The following is a 19,518-nucleotide window of genomic DNA, read 5'->3' as shown; positions in this document are numbered from 1 at the left end:
TTTTTTTTTACGAAAAGTGGTCCTGCAGATCGAGGCTCATATAATTTTCGAAATGCAAAAAACCCAACAAATTAATGATTTAGTTTCTTATTACACCCTTTAGTTGGCATCTCACTTGTTCGACGTTGGAGTCGAGGGCAGAGGCACCTCGGCCTACGTTGTACTGTATAGAATTATATAGACTCAGACTAGCGGGAGTGGCGTAAACAAAAACAACAATAAAATAAAAGCTGGAGACTTGAGGTCGATGGATCGAACTCGATCTTGTAAAGTTCTAATTTTGAGGTTGTCCCAACAGTACAGCAATTAAATGTCTTTACCCCACCCTCACCCTGCCCCCTCCCCCTCCCCCCATCCCGTACAACGAATCTTTAAATGCGCGTCCCGCGTCCATCACAGACTGGGAGTAAGACTATGCGTTGAACCGATTTCTAAGAAGTTAATAATCCCGCACGGGCGATGTGTCGAGCTAGTTTCTAAGAAATTCCCACGGAGCGCGGCGGACATGTCTACCTACGTGTGTACTATACTTCTATAATCCCCATGTTTGGGTGTTTTGTAAACAATAGATTTCCCATCGACAGCACGTGCCGAATCTTGAATCTTGAATTTGTTGCACCCAAAAAGCTACGTTGACAGCTGTCCGAGGAGAAGAGTCAAGACTTGATTATCTACGGTACCTTCAGAGTACTGGCGTTGCGTTGGAAAGCGAGAGGTAATTTTACAATGCTTTTTCTTTCAAGTTTTACAGTAACGTTAACTTAATTAGATAACAGTTAATGTGTTACAATTTACAAAGTGTTACAGCTACTAGTACTACCACAGTGTTTTGTTACTTAGATTCACACGTTGTGCACTGTAGTGTACTGGGCGAGACGGAGCTAAGTTACGGTGTTAAACAGTTATTGGACTAACGTTGCTGTACTAATCCACAGTAGCTATAGACTCTGGCAATTTGGAAGTCTATTTTATGTTGGATCTAGATCTAACTTTATGTCTAGTATTAGTAAAACTAGATCTAGTAGATCTAGAACTTAAAGGTACTAGATCTATGTCCCTTTTGCAGCCAACCTCAAATTCTGTAGAACTTTGCAGGAATTATGAATAGGGTCTAGCCTATGTCATGTAGGCCTAGACCTATGTCCTATCTGTGAAATTTAAATGTTAGCAGTGTCCTCATATTCAAATTATGCAAGGAAACCCGTTTACTTGCTAGACTTCACTGTCAGACACTACTGAGTGACTGACTGGCTTTTTTTTCTTCTTTGGTCATAAAATACATGAAAAGAGTTGTAAAGGGTACATGAGCATTTGTCTAGATCTACATCAATAACCACTTCTTGTGTGGCCAAGATTAAACTGATTGAATCTTTGCGCAGCATAAAACGTAGACCTCTATGACCATTCGGTACAGTTGTCTGAAAATCAAGACTATTACTTTTGGGCTCTAGGCCTATAGCCCTAAAGTCGATTTGACAACTAATAGATCTAGTCGTTATTTTCCCACTTGAAGACATTTTTAAGCCCCACTTTGTTTAGGGAAGTTCTAAATTAGTATTATCTTTCAAATGCAGTTGGAATTTAACTTTTTCATTTTTTTGGCCTGCAAATGGGACATAGTACCTTTAAGTAAGAAGGAATACAATGTCACTTTACAAATATGTTGACTGGGCTAGGCCACTCATACACGATGTCAATACAAGTATAGGCCACTCATAACACGATGTCAATACAAAGTATAGGCCACTCATAACACGATGTCAATACAAAGTATAGGCCTAACAGTTAGGCCCTGGCCGAAGTTAAAGTGATCTTTTTAAAATTTGATGGTCATAGATCTAGTCTACTCATAGTTTAGATCTACAACTGTATGATGGAGGTACTTTTAATCCACGCACTTTGTTTTGAAAGGCTAAAAAGTCAAATAATTTAACATTTTTTATCAACGTTTTTTCCTCATTAAATACTAAATATTCTGAGGATCATTTATAGAGAAAACTTTGACAGGAATATTTGGTGAATGTTAACTCTCGTGTCGATTACGTGACCGCTTCAATTTTTCTTTGACAAAATCAAGCGGTACATTAATCCACGCACCACAGTTTTAATACAGGAAATGAATGTATATTTTCGTTTTCTGTCTCAATGAAGTGTATTCTTGATGATTTCATGAAATCATAAAAATACAAGAAACCAATGATTTTCCCTCAAATTGTTGTGATATCGCGATAGGCTTGTTGTTTTATTGTCTATCCAAAAAAAATGAGCGCATATAACGCGTCGCATCGCGCGTATTGAGGGATGCGTGGATTAATGTACTGCATGGATTAAGGTACCTCTACCATACTAATAATACAGTTGTTTATGAAGTCTTGAAGAATGTTGTATAAACCACAATATTTTTTCAGGCATTTTTTATGGCAACACTTTCTTGCTGCTAACTGTGTGTTAAACTTTCGAAATTTGTGATTTTTTTTCTTCACTTTTTTGACTTGTTTAAATTTCTAGATGAGAATAGAATTATACTTTTTATAGATCTAACAAAGTTAGGTCTAGACCTACATATTACATCTAGATCTAGATCTGTTTACATTGTAGAGTATTGGCATGCACCCCCCCCCCCCAAAAAAAAAGTATCTGAAAGGCCCACTTTTTTTAAAAGAACCTATTGTAATTAATGTGGACCATTTATCAGGAGGATTAACAGGATCCTGTTAATGAGGATTATAAAAAGCGCTTAAAATGCCCTGTTTTCAGGTAACTAGATCTATATGAAAAAATTTCCGCTCGCATTATTTGTTTAAATGAAACCAAAACTAGAATTTCATCAATTATAATATATAATTTTTACCACAAGCTTTCCTTTGATACATAGATCACCAAAAAACGCCCACTGAGTACCCCACATCAAACTGGCAAATATTTTGAAAAATAGGCATTTGCGATGTCGTCTGCTATCAAGGGTGCTGGCATGTTTATGATCTGTAGTGAGACCCCCTACATGCAAGTCTGTGACGTATATTTGGACTTTGATAACATTCCATATTACCTTTAAAATTAATTAGATCTAGATACAATTTTGATATAAAATACGCTATACAAATACATAAAAATAATATAATGATAGAAACATTATTTGTTTTACTCAAATTTTAGGTTTAAACATTGCGATAGAATAACAGTTATATTGTTAGGAAGCTTGTAACTCCCATTGTGTAAGATTGGCTGCATACCAGCATATGAATGACTAGACTTCTTTTTCATTCATTATGCAGATCGTACAGCTGATCTAACACAACGGGAGTACTGTGAAAAAAAAGTTCTTCAACAATTACATGTATGTGGATAAATTAAGATCTACAAAGCTTGCTAACATCCTCGTTCTGATTAAACAGTTAATGTCATGATTTTCATGCAGTTTTCGGGATGAACCGTTGCTAGAATTTTATTTTGAAAGGGATTTTACATATTAAATATATAAATGCAATGCAAGAGGTTTCTAACACTGCACATTTCTTTTAAATTAATATACTACACAAACAGTTCGTTTATGATTGTGAAAGACCAGTAAGGGTTTGTCCATAAATACATGTACGTCAAAAATTGGGGGAATGGAATCATCATGGTGCCGCCCAGGGCATACCAAAATGGCTTTGAATGCTAGCGTAATATTTGGTTTACACCTTTACATGTATGGAAATATTTAAAGAGGTGATTCAGGGATCATATGAAATGTGAAAATGCTTCTTTTTGCACACAGTATGCCTTTGCGTTTTGGCTTTTGGCCCCCTTTTTATAGGAAATACATATCCTGCTCATCAGGATTTAGAGGAGTGCATGAGCCTAAAATTCCCTGTGTTCAGTTGCTTTAAATATAAAAAATGACCTCGTGTTTTGCGCTCGCATGATTGATTAAGAGAAGGGAGGGGTATTATACATGTATGTTCATGGAAAATTTAAACTCAAAAGTGCAATGATTAGCCTACTTGACTTCAGGTCACTTTATGAAAATTTCCACTCACGATTTGCACTCGCATTATTTGTTTAAGGAGATACATTCCCTGTTCATGAGGATTAAAAGGAGGCACTTAAAATGCCTTGCTTTCAGGTCACTCTGAAGAAAAAATGGTTAATGTTGGATCTGCCTCTGCAAACAGTTATTTTGTATCAAAGGTCCGTTTTATCAACTTACGCACCCCCCCCCCTGAAAAATCCCATTTACAGGCCTGCCTTACCATACCCATATTGGCAAAAGAGTACAAGGTTATAACTAGACCGAGGTATCTGTCTTCAGATACATGTCTAGGTTATAACCTCATATAGTGGATGAGTGGTTAGATCTATAACTTTACGCCTTACCATACCCATATTAGTAAAAGAGTACAAGGTTATAACTAGACGAAGTATCTTCAGATACATGTCTAGGTTATAACCTTATACAGTGGATGAGTGGAATAGATCTATAAATCTTAAACTTTTAGTAGAAGAATACTTCAGAGTAATAAGACTAAATTAGACATACATGTTGATCTAGTTATAATACTACATCAAGTAGGCTAGATGTATATAGATCTTGACCTATACACATCATATGTATGTCCCCCCTTAATCTAAATGGCGTAACTTTTTATCAAAAAGACACTGACACTTACCTCTTGTGTTTACAGAACAATTGATGATACATTTTGGTAACAAGATCTGATGTGAATTTTTTCAATAAACTGAAGGGATTTTGTAATTTTTTTCCAATTTAGGAGGCTTGAACATTGCAATTTGTCCCCTAAAATTATGCTCACCAAACCGTGCAAAGACACAAAAAGTGTCAGGATAAGTCAGTTGCAAAGGGGTCTAACAATGGATGATAAACAACAACAGTACTTGAACTACTACACCATATAAAAGGAAATTGCCAAAATGCACCGACCCCCCACCCCCCACCAGATAACTCTTGTGACTTTAAAGAAAATCCAATCTCAGGGCATCCAATGCCAACATAAACACTGATATTTCGGTCTAGCCTAGACTAGTCTAGATCTATGCAGGTAGTGCCTTATATGTTTTTTATTAAAAATTGAGTTTTTAATTCATGTTTAAATGTAAAACTTTGATTTATTCCCTCTGATCATACATTTAAAGATAAACTCCAGTACTGGTAAAAAAAAAAATTAATTCTCACAGAATCAAACGAAACTTACACTGAATGTTCAAGATTACAAATAAATGACATGTGCCAAACAATTTTGGAAGAAAATGTATACTGGCTGAGTAATGAGCATAGAAAGACAAGGAAACCAAGGTAGTACCATCCCCGACACCATGTGTGTTGTCCCATATATAGCTTTCTATGTGAGTGTTTGTTACTTTACCAAGACTCGGTCAAATTTATTATGATTTTGATGACTCCAGAACCTTGCAGTGCACACCAATACTTACATGCTACATGATCAACTGTTTCTGATCCTTTCACACCTCTACTTTCACAATGCAAGCGCATTACCAGTACTAAAGTTTATCTTTAAGTTTAAGGACACTCTATGGGTTACTTGTTAAAGAATTAGAAGAACTAAACAGTTTACATTTGCCCATAGATATATACCAAACACCTGGGCCTGCGTCTACCACGTGCATGTGCATTGGGTTGCTAACATAGAGTTACATGTACATACGCAGGAACTGAGTGCGCGCACATGAATAAACGCACTTAGCACCCAAGTCGAGTTGGGTGCCGCGCGTCGAGGGTAGACCCGTTAAGTTCTTCTAACTCCTTAACCAGTAACCCATAGAGTATCGGATAAAGTTCTTTGGGGTTTATTTTATGTATTCTAGCTGTTCAAGATCTAGTGCTTCATGCTGAAGAAACATGGCTGTTTTGGATCCACTGACAGAGTTGGAGAGTGCAGCTGAGCCTGATGATGCTCTTCCAAACACACAGATGACAGGTAAGTAAATTATGGGAAAGAATTCTTAAATAATGTGCTGTAAGTGAATGCAGAAACAAATGTAGCACAGCGAAAGTTTGCAAAATGGACATAGATGAGAACTAGTAGTAGTGGGTCTTTCCATAACCTGACACCCTAACCCTAAACCCTAGGGTTAGGATTAGGTTTAGGATTAGGGTGTCGGGTTATGGAAACACCCAGTAGTAGTAGGCCTACATGTACTGTGAATTTTCAAAGATCATTGTGATAATTGTGTAAATATCTTCAGCTTTCATAGCTATTGTTCAGTGTATTTTAAATTCACAGCATATTGAATTGAATTGAATTTATAATATTAACAACAATACTATTATTTATTATCATAGTGGTGTTACATAATACATGTATGCTGTAATGTTTTGGACGATTACAATTCCTAGTTTTTTCAGAGCTTGTTTTTTCCCAAAATTGTAAACAGATTTGTTTTGATGTTGTGCAACATGGACAGAAATTGAGCTTTTACACAGTCTGTCATGTTGTCTACATGTACAATGTATCCCTCATTTCTAGGAATAGCTAAATCCTTTCATTGACCTTTCCATATAAAATAAAAGAAGAGTGCCAAACAATGTAAACCATTTAAGCAATATCATATTTATGAATGTACTTAGGTCTCCAGACAGAGCTTGAGAGTGAAGCTGATGAGGATCTACATTGTGAGACAGGTATGTTCTGGGAAAATTCCATACAATGTTTTGGGGAAAAGCAGAACAAACTTTAAAGAATGAAGAAAAACTCAAAAACTTAAACATGACTTAAAGTATCATTGAAGAGCAGAAGACTTTATTCCTGCGTTTATATTGAAGTAAAACCCCAAATTTGAATAAAACAGTTCTATAGATTTGTCTTCATTTTGTAATGCATTGACAGAATTTGAGCTTTTGCTTTGCGTGTGCATGTTTATATTCTGCGTTCTGGTATTTAAGCTTCCTTTAAATGACTTTTCCGTAAACTAAAGAAGAGTGCCAAACAATGAAAACAAAAGCAATGTCCCCTATGATGAGTAGCTATTCAGCTCATACATGTAGTATACATAGTACAATAGACAAGATTAAGTGTGCTGGTCAATGCCTTAATTGGGTCATGAAAGTGAATACCATTTTCCTATTGCATCTGATTGTACATATATATATATATATATCTGCCTTACTGTTGTCAGTGTAGAATAGGTGGCCCACTAATTTTTTACAGTTTACACTATGATTAAAATTTTGTACTTACAATTTTCACTAAAATTCTTATTTGCTACACAAAAAAGATAATTAAAAAAGTATTCAATTCTATCTAATTCAGGAATGTGTATGTTTTTACAACACCAAGACAATTTGAACTACAAAAAAAAAGGTGAAATCTGACAAGATATCATACACGTACATGTATTTGCATGTCAATAATAAATATTGCAACTTTCCATTCACATTAACATTAAAGTTTCCTGTGAGCATGTCACATAGCTTGCCTGGTCTATTCTTTTTTCCCCTTCATTTGCTATATATCCGTATTGGACAGCACAAGTACAGCTGACTGTCTGCTGTCTTTGAAAAAAATAACACCATGCATGGTTAGCAATTAGCATGGCAGGGCTTAATGTATCTGTAAAAGACAAGTATTATGCCCTTACCTACATTGTATTATGTTAAGCGTATGTGGTATACATGTACATGTACATCTTTTCATTTGAATTCCTACAGGTCCCTGGACTCCTGGTATCTTTATCACTGAACTTGAGAGTGATGCAGATGAGGATGCTTGCCATATTCCAAGGAAAAGGGGTTAGTGTAACATCACTTATGAGTAATTGGTGTTCAATAAAGCTGTATGAAATTTTGGGTGAATTGACACTTGGTCTACTCTCACTTTGTCTAATGCCCGTTTGGTCTCATCCCACATTGTCTAATATCCCATTTTGTCTATAACCAGTTGGTCTAATAACCATTTGGTCTAATTGCCACTTAATCCATTTCCTATTTCTTCTAATTCCCAGTTAGGCTATCCCATTTCGTCTAATACCCTCTTGGTCTAACACCACTTAGTCTATCTGATTAGATGAACTGGTAATAGACCAGATGATCTTTTGGCAAAATGGGGAAAAGTATTATAGACAAAATGGTAGTTAGACCATTTGATAATTAGACAAAATGACAATCAGCCTTAGTGGGAATTAGTCCAAGTGATGATTGGACCAAACGGCAATTAGACCAAAGTGATAGTAGACCAAATGGGTTTAGCCATGTTAGTGTTAGATGATGTGGGAATTAGACCAACTGGTAGTAGACCAAGTGGATATGAACCAAATTTTGAACCATGAGCTTATTTCAAGTCAATTGTTATCCATATTGTGACTGGGCCTTTTATTTTATTTGAGGGCAGGAAATGACCTGGGATGGGTGTCAATACCATACATGTATGTGCTAGACATTGAACAATTTAAATGATTCTGTTAGAAAAAGAGTATTTGTTGAGTAATCAGCATAATAACCAAGGCATGATGTAGAAAGACTGTAATTTGATCAGTATTGACCAGTTGTTTTTTAGCTAGTAGTCAATATTTGATGATATTTTTGCTAGCCTAAAAAAAGCTAGTACACACATCTCAAAGCAGTCAATATATCTATATTATATCTTCAAAAATATTTGTGTTACCAATCTGGTATTAAAAAAATGAGCTTACCCTGTTCTTTCATCCAACTGGCATGTCATTAGGGCTAAATGAGGCTAAATTTCTTTGAAAAAACTTCACATTTTAGCAAAAATTGATGTTAATCTTGGCCAAAACGGTTCATATTTTTGGCTCACTTTTTCTCACCACAAACATTTTAGATAAGACTTGTTATGCCTCCACCTCTGCCTCATGTTTTCGGGTTGTCCGTCCGTACCCCCCTACCCCCCCCCCTACCCCCCATTGGACAAAGCATGTTTTTATGTGTGTTGGTTTGAATTTTTTTTGTTAATCGGGGTCTACCAAAATCCTGCGCCTGCAACCCCCCCCCCCCCCCCTTTTCAAAAAGCTAAGTTGAGTCAATTAAGATTTTTGTATCCATTTATACTGCAACATAATGATAATGATTATACAAGATATAGTTAAGTCATTCTTCATTTTTTATATCATTGCACAGGAAAAAAGAGAAGACATGTGACATTTCAACTGGAATCATCATGCAGTGATCAAGAGCAGAAAAAAAGAGGTACTTACTCAAACAATCTGATATAACAAAGTAATTCTTAAGGGTCTTTCCAACATTTGCCCCTGCGGTAAATAAGTTTGCACATTGACCCCCCCAAAATGGCGTGTAAACCGGGCAATCAAGATGAGCAATACGCATCGCAACAATGCAACATCCCATTTTCCTGGCATGTGATTGGTCAAATATTTTTGCCTCCAGGAACCAAAATAAAAATTGCTTAGGTTTTGATTGGAGGAGATGCTTCTTCGTATGTGAACAGTCTGATAGGTTTATTACTGCATCGTTTTCTCATTTACCGCGGGGGCAAATGTTGAGGAGGTTTACCTGCTCTTATGAGAACGGCCCTTTATTATAGTAGACGGCAGTTTTTTAATGAACCATGTAAGTACATGTATGATATTATTTAGAAAATGTTACCATGGCAATCGCCAAAGACTTCTGTAGGTAAATGGTAACAAGTGGATTTGACAACGGGATATTTCAATTTTGCATGGCGATCCAAATTATATTGTACTTCAAAGCAAGTAAAGTCCTTCAGAAGTTGCAACTTGAATAAATTTTGAGAATTTTACTTCATTCCATTCATACATGTACATAAGCTGGCTATGCCGCACAAAGATTTGGTTATTCTTGTAGGCTTTCATGCCTGTTTACAACAATGGAGACGTAACTGCTTTGTTTTTTACTTCCCCTTTTGCAGTTAGAACTGGTCATCAGACATTTATAACTGTCCTTGCAGGAAGATGTTGTTCAACAGATTGTCTGGCAAGAGTCACACGAGCAGATGCAGCTGCAGCTCGGATCGCTTTTAAGGAAAAGTCGCTGGGTGATCAGAGGACATGGCTGATGGAGTACTTCAGAACCCACTCTTCTCGGTCTGAAAATGAAAGTCTCCAATTCTCCTACAACATCGGTTTGGAGCAGGTGTGTGCCACAGCCTGGCATCAAGTCGTTGGAATTGTGAGGTCAAGATTCTACTACTGGCAGAAGCAGTTCAGAGGTGAGGTTCATATTTCAAAACAGTTTCTTTGAAAATTCATGGCCTTTGTACATAATGTACTGGGCAAAAAATGTACATAAACCCTAAAAGAATCTCCCATATTCATCCAACGTATTATTGTCCTTTTTTGTTTATAGAAAGCTTGCAGGTAGTTAAACTTGAAATACAGAGTGACTGTTGGTCATTCTTATTGGTTTGGCTAAAACTCTTTTTTCCTGGCTCATTTGTATGATATAAACCTCTCACAAAATTATAGGTAAAATTTCTTGTTTTGATATCTCAAAATCATTTGAAATAAGTTCATCTTCAGAAGAATATGAGAATACTGCATTGGCATTCAATCAGAATTGATATCAATTAAACACAATCTTATCTCTAAACAAATGAAGAATTCACTGTTGACAAAAATGCATTTTGCAAGATTTGACTTTCTACTTGGTCAGATATTCAGGTGTCCTGCATATTCCATGATTACATTATAAAAATTGGGCATCATTGTCTAGGGGAATGAACAGGCTTTCCAATGGTGCCAAACTGAAGTATCATTTAATCATTTAATACAACGAGAGATACCCTTTCTCAAACTTGAATTGCAGAACTTTTTGTGAGGGGTTTTCGTGTACGACAGCTGCATTATCTTTCATTACTCTTATGTAGCTTTAACACTTACTGTACTGGGGGGTGGGGGCATCAGCCCACCCCTGCATTTTCGGGGATTGTGCTGTAACCGCTATTTGCTGTTTTTGGAAATCAGTAGGATGCGAATGCTAGAGAGTTACCTGACCTTTTGTGACCAAAGGTCAAGCCGAAAATTGAAATTTTTGTCATCTTGTCTACCAAACAAATGGCAAAGTGAAGTTTCTTGTTTGGGTCTATGAATCAGTAATGTTTCATTCTTTAGACTAGATTTATCATTTACTCAAACTGTAAATTGATCCAGATAATGATCTTAAGTATAAGAAGTCCTAAAACAATAAAATACATAAGAATTGAAAAACAGTAAAATACATTAGAAATTCATAATGGGGCGCCCAGTGTCAAATCTGACAGACATGGCGCAGTACAAATGGCCGTTATTATATTATTATTATTATAAAACAAGTATATGGACAATTCAATTATATGATAATGTCAAATAGGCTTTTAAGAAACTTTTTGCCAAAAAATAAACTCTGTAAAAGCAGCACAGCATTTATGTTCCTTGAGCAAGGCACTTTGTCTACATTGCTTCACCTTACCCAGGTGTTAAAATGGGTACCCTGTAGGATGCGAACGCAATGCAGTTGAATTGGCATTGTGTGCGCCTAATAGGTGACCAGCTGGAATGCTCCCCAGGGAGAGGAGATTGTGCACTGTAAATGCTGTTTTTTTTTTGTAATTGAATCCAATGACTGGGGCAATAATATGCTGTGAGCGCTTTGGTCTTAACTCGTAAAGCGCTTTATAAGAGACTGGTATTATTATTATTTATTTATGTAATTCATAATAAAAAACATATTCATGAATAGAATTTGCATAAATGACAAAGTAAGCAATTTTCAGCCAAAAATATAGGTAAGGTCTCTTCCTTTGCGCAATATCTGAGGCGCATGCCGAGTTTTGTGGTGATCAGCCATTTTCGATATTTCTAGTTATTTCCATGCATGCATTTAATTTGTTGTGAATAGATGGACTGCTATACCCATTGCCTGCTAACTGCTTGAGGAAAGGACACAAGATTAACAAAACCCTAAACGCGAAGACAGAACTTAATGCATTTGCTCGTTCCTATGGAGACCGAATGCCTGACAGAGAGTCTGTAAACCTTCCACATGGGTTCACAAAGCGAGAGGTGTATAGAAGAATACGACAAGATAATGCTGAGGTTTGTTCTGAGACTCACTTCAAAAGGATTTGGAGAAAGGAAGAGCAGCACATCACAATCCCCAAGGTATTGTAAATTCCATTGACCCTAAACTGTACTGGATGGGAGTGAGTGGGGCGGGACGCTCAAAAGCTCTAAACATAGGTTGTTGCATACCATAATCAAAACCGCCATGTTTTCAGCAATGCCACTTCATTACTTTTTATTTTGACACTACACTACCGTAAGTTTTTGCAAAAACAGACAATTCTTTTATAGTGTCATATGACCCATCATGATTTCAGGTCAGTTTTTTTGTACAAAACATATTGCAGTTTTAATGCACTCCAAATGGGCCAATCGCCACAAAATTATGCAGAGATTTTGCCATTAGTTTCGCGGAAATTTGCTTATTTTATCAATAATGCTAATTTATGCAAATTATACCCCCGGTACAGTTAGGGTTAGACATAGATGAATTTATGATTCTTAGCCAGACGAAATCTGTTAAATTCCTGAGGCCTCTTGTATCTTTGTGTCAATATATTATTATATTAGTCTTATAACATCTACATTTATATGCATCAAGAAAACACATCCATAACATTAATTTTGTAATTAACAATCCTTCTCTTTGATATTTTTCTTTTTTTCTTTATAGGTGAACCGCTTCTCTAAGTGCGATGTGTGCACAGAGCTGAAAATGAAGCTTGGCAAGACAAACGACAAAGATGTTCGAAGACAATTGATTGCACAACATCAAAAACATGTAGAGAAACAAAGGTACAGCAAACTTTGATTAAAGCTTGAAGTTAATGTTGTAATTGATTTTGATGTACTTTTTTTTCTTTTAAGCATTTAGAATGAGGTGATCTGTGATCCAGTATTTTAAGTGCAACAAATGACAACCATGGATGTATTTTACATGTAGCTACAATATACAACTAGAGCTATGTCATTATATGCTTTCCTCATAGAAGTGAATATTTCAACAAAGATTTTGAAGGAGACAAAAACCGAGAAAGCTTAGAGGAATACTCAGGCTCCAAGATAAGTTGCTTTAAATAGAAGCGGCAAAATTGGAGAAAAATAACAGAACAAATTAAAAAATTGGACAACAAATATTAGCAATAAGAGAGTAATGAAATTCTTAATGGAAAAAAACAACAACAATGTTAATATATTTGAATAGGTGACCACAATAAAATATGGGCATTTGAACTGCCTATACGGATGTTTGGTTCTAATCAGTGGATATTTGACGTGAAAAGCCTATAGTAGAAGAAAAATACAATAGTAGGGAAAACAGGAGAAGAAATGTAGGCACAAGTTCATTACTTTAAAAAAGTATATTGGTCACAATTAAGTATCATTGATATAGACGTAAACCTAGCCAAGTCTCAGATAACACATTCAAATTACAATTTACTCGTGTATTTAAGGCATTAGTATTGGTTTTGTGATCAAAACTTCTAAGCATAGCATGACTCCTCATTGCTCTTTACCTTCTTTTCAGCAGCAGTGAGAGACAAAAATATTACAAACACATCCGCAAAGCGAAGTCACAGCCAGAGAAATACATGAGTGTAATCATCGATGGGATGGATCAGCACTGCACATCAATACCGCAACTCCATCCAACACCTAAAGCTCTGAGCTACAATGATCAACTGCACACTCACATCACCGGTGCACTTGTTCATGGAAGAGGTCAACACGCCTACATCGATTTTAACGAGTACCCACATGACAGCAACCTAACCATTAATATCCTGCTCAACATCCTGGTCCGTTATGCCGACTCTCTTCCACCAGTCCTCTACCTACAGCTGGACAACACTTCTAGGGAGAATAAGAATCGACATCTCTTTTCTTTTCTGTCCCTGCTCCTTGAACTCAATATCTTCAAGAAGGTAATGTTTAATACATGTTCTTTTTAGTAATTAATTGTCAATATAAGTATTCAGTCTGTAATGATGCTTTATTTAATCGCAAAATGAAAAGGAAATTTTGTTTATTTGAACTTGTATTGGATGGATAAGAGAATGCCTTTGTCTTGGAGGTTCTTTTCAGAATCATGTAAAGGACGAGTCAGAAATAATGATATACCTCGGAAATTGCCCATTGTTTGAGAATAAACATTATAAATATTCACTTTTGTCAGAAAACTATTCACAGTTGACAGTAAATTAAAGTAACTTGGTAAAAACCCAATTGCACCAAAACCTTGGGTTTAAAAGTACATGATATTTTGTGAAGGGATATGTAAATATAAAAATGTTTGACATGTACTGGTAGAGTACACTTTCCCGCTGCATGCAGTACCATTGCTGTTGGGCATCTATTCATGAAACAGCGTTTGAAAGTGGGTCAAACCCACTCTCTCGAAGTTGTAGTGTGAGCAGGAGAGAACAACGATGCAGAAAGAGTGTGAAAAAAAAGAGAAAATATTCATGATTACAAATTATTTTCACCATGGCAAATTTCCAAGGTGAATCATTATTTCTGACTCACTTTTTATGATGGGGGATTTTGCACTATTGTATTGTTGCATATCTTCAGTTGATCCTCTGTTTTAATCTATCAAATACATTTACTGCCCAAAATGTCTGATATGTGTAGGCATCATAGGGTTAAAAAAAGATATTGTGACTTAGAATTATTTACTTTACACAGATACATGTATACCAATGGTAAATAGTGTTTTGGGTTTTTTGTTGTTGGTCGTAGCCTATTATTCTCGGAAAGATTGAACCCTATGAACGGGAAAGAGGTAGTGCACATTAGAAACCATGGGCAATATAAAGTTGTCATCTTTGTCATCAGTGTACATATGATTTGTAAAGCGTAAACAAAAACAAGCTTTGATAAATATGTTTTTTGTTAGATAAATGTTCTGATAAATGAAGAAAAATTTCAATTGAATAAATTATCCCTCATGCTTATTGGGTTGTATCATTGAGGAATGTCCCTAAAATTCAATTTATTCCATACTGTTGTTCACCTTATAACGTTTATTGTTTGCATTTAGATCAAAGTTGGCTTCTTGATGGTCGGTCACACACATGAGGACATCGACCAGTTCTTTTCAAGGATTGCAACTCACTTGAAGAAAAGGAGCACCCCATCTTTTCCAAAACTTCTGCAAGCTATTCCCGCCGCTTTCCACAAAGCTCACTGCCCTACAACAGCGGAGCGCATCTTACACCTCTTTGATGTTCGCAAATGGCTTCTTCCCCATCAACACAGCATGTGCTATCACAGTAAACCACACATATTCAAATTCGCACTGCACCAAGGAAAAGCCACCCTACAAACAAAAGACTGGTCAACTACACCACATTGGAGAGACACCACTGGCATCAACCACATCCTGTCATCACATCCAGACGGACAACCAACATTGGTAGAGAAGTCATTTGCGGACATCAATATCATACATCTACCAGACAAGCTCCAGCCATACTTGGAAGAAGTAGACATTGAGGCATGGAGGTCCCTCTATGAGCTACTCACCTTGGAAGAGGAGGAGAATGAAGGTATCATTTCTGTCATTTTTTAAACTTCCAAAATTGATGGTGTTATGGTATTTTTTTCCATCACCTATGAAACATTGAAAAATACAATGTAGCATCTTCAAGCTTTATGGCCCAAAACTTTGACAATTTGTATTGAAGTCTTGACTGTTACACCCCTTCATGGCACAATTCACAAAAAAATCTTAATAGCGAACTAGGCTAGTGGGACACAAAAATATTGGTTTATCTAATGCATATAACCATTGACTACAAATCAAATGGATGGTGGTCTATAGAAAAAAGAGGAATGGCTGTTTTACAGAGAGCCAGCAAATTACGCGCCAATTTATGATATTTGATTGCCTCTCACAAGGGAGCAGCTGAGTCAGCAGCATAGATAAACCTGAGAGGATATTTTTGAGTTTTTCTCCACTCATTCTTTAAAATTTTTTTTTTTAGAGATAGATATTATGGTATTGCTATTTTTCGAGATTTAACCCTATAGCCTGGATGAGGGGGGGGGGGGTGGGGGGTGGGGGGGGGGGAAGGGGGACTAATTTGGCCCCCCTTAAAACATTTTTCACAATAACTATTTAAAGCGAAGACATTCTGCGCTGAAATTTCATGACTTTTTTCCTTCACATCTCGCGCAACAACGCCCGGGCATGCAGTTCCTATGCTACACATAATTTTGTACATGTACTTGCACATCGGACCCAAAATAGCTCAAAAACGTGGTTTCTTGTAGAATTTCAATACAAATTGTGTATTAGCTAATATTTTTAAATGTATTATTATATCTGCTTTCACAGATTGAAATCTATTTCGTTTATGCTAGTTATGATCGCATAAGTGTTGCCAACAAATTTCATTGAAAAAACAATAAAAATGAAAAGGTCGAAAAACAGAGAAATTAAAAAAACAATGAAATACATAACTTAATTTTGATACTGGATTTTTTTTTAAAGTACGCTTGTTAAGAATAATACATAGAGTGTCTAGATCAAAAGAACAGCACATTTCGAGCTGTTTTGAGTGATTTAGAGCAAAAAAGGTCTAATTTCATGCTTAAATTAGCATAATTAGCATAATCGATTAAACAAAATATTTTTCAGAGAGATTAATATACGATTTTGGAGATTATGTTGCAGGTGACGATTTCATCACGATCAGGCAGTTGAGGGGCGAGATCTCGGGGGGGGGGGGGGGGGCTAAATTAGCACCCCCCCCCCCCCCCCCCTTTGACACTGCATAGCCCGGGCTATATAGGGTTTTAAAAAAATATATATATGACCTTTCAAGAGATTAGGTCATAGTATCATTAGATAAAACGATTATTATTCCAAGAATTTGCCACTATATGTTTATATAACTGGATGAAGGTAATAACAACCTATCTAGCTGGCTGATCATAAACTTTGATATTTTAGCACACTGTTTCTTACATCAGGGCTATAATACATTTCCTTTGTGTGTTTTAACAGAAGATTCAACAGTGAGATGGCCTATATGCGATCTACTGATAATGGCCAAACAACCAACTGACAGACCACAGCTTGAGGAGCATGCTTGCAACACAGAGGATGAAACATTCAGACAGGTACATGTTTCATTAATATGTCCCTTAATTAAGACAAAGATATTGTGAACCATATTTAGTATTAAATGTATTTTAATCGTTATTTACAACTTGAGTTGCTTTCTAAAAAAAAAAAATGTAAATCATCTACAATGCTGCATGACTAACACACTCAGCTTAATTGCATCTTGAGTGCAACATTATTCCCTAACAGAATTTACACTCTGTATAGTCTTCACACAAGATCTAGCCCCTAATATATATACATGTAAGCCCTTGCATAATTCCAGTCATTACAGTAATTACAAGTCATGCCGAGTATTTTGGGGTCAGGTCATGTCAGGTAAAGATTAGCTTTGGGTACTAGTGATTGCTATACGCTTGTGCATTAGTTGCAAAAGTCTTCCCAAATTTTTGTTGTTTTTGTTGTTTCTTGTTTTTTTTTTTTTCTTAAACATCAATGTGAGCACCTCAAAAAATTGTAGTTATCTGCATTTACGTAATCGTAGGTATCGCACATCTGCATTTCTGCATTGAATTGCTACAATACACAGACAATGGGAAAATCGTCAATTTGCACGTTACCCGATGGTCAAAACTTTTTATATTTGGCATCAAAAGATGCGCAAGACTCTATGCTATAAAGTCATGAAAGCTCCCGGCACAAAAAAAAAATATCCTTAAACATATCCCGGTGAACGTACAGCCCTTTTAGGGTTAATTGAAAATCAAAAAATACAAAAATAGTAGAAGTTTCAACAATATTTTCTGATTTTATAAAAGAAAATTATTTATTAGGTTTCAGAAAGAATTACTATAATAATATGTTTATATGTTGTAAATAAAGTGTACATAAGGAATTGTCTTGAATCACTGATAATGTATGTAGTGGCACTACACTATTCGTTTTCAATTCACTTTCTTATTTTATTTATTTTACTTTCTTTTTCTTTTTGTTAGGTTCACATAGGACCCAAAGTAAAGGAACAGAGGACAGAAGTTAGGGAGAGAGACATGGTGGCAACATATCTCCCAGAGTACTCGACACACTGGCCTCAAGTTGGCTGCATTCGCAGTGTACATGAAGACAAGTCCCTACAGATCGAGTGGTACACAGGAACCTTGACTTCTAAGTGGAAGGAGGTAAAGGTACCAGTCAAAGGACAAAAGGGCAGGAAACAGCTTTGGGTTGAGACTATTGATTCTAGTTCTGTGATTCTCCCTCCTTTCTCACTGACTGCTGGAGAAAAACTTCCTCTTCAAACAGTGAATGGTTTGAGAGAGAAGCACAGTAGCTATTTTCAGTAGCTTTGTAGATCCTAGCTTAATTGGGCCATTGTAATTGCCTTAGCTATCAAATAATTGAGCAAAATAGTAGGCCTATTGGTTTCAATAAAATTGGAGTAATATTTTTTGGGGGTGGGGGCTGTGAAGCACAAGTGGAGGAGCTTTTTAATTTCACCAGAGGGTCCTTAGTACAAATCTTAGTTGCATGAGATTTACAATCTATATGATTTAAACAGATGTAATTTTATCTTTTTTAATATTACTGTAATATTTTGAATTGAAAACTTACAAGCTTATTCCGCTGCCAGACATGGCCGGATCAGAAAATGTACAAGTAACGGATGGTACTTTTGTTTAATCCGTCATGCGGCTGTCACACTTGAGGAACGGATGTCGTTTTTTGGCATCGGTTGATATCCGTTAAAATGGTTTCATGTCCTTTTTGTCTCGCCTGCGTAGCAGGAGCCAGGCATAGGCGTCACTTTTTACACCGGCGGTGTCGGCGTCAACAATTATGTTGTACACCCAATAACTTTCTATATCTTCGAGCTAGGATCACCAAATTCTTACCAGTGGTACATTTCTTGAAGACTCAGGTCAAGTTCGAATATGGGTCATGGTCGACAAAGTTCAAAGGTCAAAAGGTCAATGAACTTAATATACAAAGCTGTACTTATGCTGTACACACAATAACTCTCCACAGCTTTGAAGTAGAATCGTGAAATTCATACCAGTGGTACATCTCTTGAAGACTCAGATCAAGTTTGAATATGGGCGATATCCGACAAAGGTGAAAGGTCAAAAGTTGTTGTTGTTGTTTTCCAGTTTTTACGGCACTGTCAAAAAGTCTATGAACTTTTTATTAAAAGCATAGTACACACAATAACTTTCCATAGTTTTGATCAAGGATTGCCAAATTCACACCAGTGGTACATCTCTTGTAGACTCGGGTCAAGTTCGAATATGGGTCACTCGTGTTCAACAAAGTTCAAAGGTTAAAAGGTCATTGAACTTAACATACAAAGCTGTATACACACAATAACTTTCCACAGCTTTGAAGTAGGATCGCCAAATTCATACCAGTGGTACATCTCCTGTCTGGTAAAAACTTATACGATTCAGAGAACA

General features: G+C 36.3%; 1 protein-coding gene across 2 annotated transcripts; it reads left to right on the top strand.

Annotated features, from left to right (window-relative positions):
• Positions 1–19,221, top strand: LOC115920148. 2 transcript variants are annotated; one of them, XM_030975104.1, is made up of 12 exons: positions 1–715; positions 5,827–5,939; positions 6,590–6,643; positions 7,670–7,750; positions 9,095–9,163; positions 9,903–10,163; positions 11,831–12,093; positions 12,668–12,789; positions 13,526–13,919; positions 15,038–15,545; positions 17,009–17,124; positions 18,064–19,221. In XM_030975104.1, the coding sequence occupies exons 2-12, from the start codon at positions 5,861–5,863 to the stop codon at positions 18,409–18,411; spliced, it is 2,295 nt and encodes a 764-aa protein (XP_030830964.1). In that variant the 5' UTR covers positions 1–715; positions 5,827–5,860; the 3' UTR covers positions 18,412–19,221. The 2 variants fall into 2 exon arrangements, with proteins under 2 accessions (XP_030830964.1, XP_030830963.1); XM_030975103.1 differs by having other exon boundaries at positions 9,864–10,163.
• Positions 19,222–19,518: the final 297 nt, after the last annotated feature.

The sequence above is a fragment of the Strongylocentrotus purpuratus genome, unplaced genomic scaffold (assembly GCF_000002235.5).
Source record: "Strongylocentrotus purpuratus isolate Spur 01 unplaced genomic scaffold, Spur_5.0 spur5_scaffold_8, whole genome shotgun sequence".
Classification (NCBI taxonomy): Eukaryota; Metazoa; Echinodermata; class Echinoidea; order Camarodonta; family Strongylocentrotidae; genus Strongylocentrotus; species Strongylocentrotus purpuratus.
This window is presented reverse-complemented; position numbering and strand designations above follow the sequence as displayed.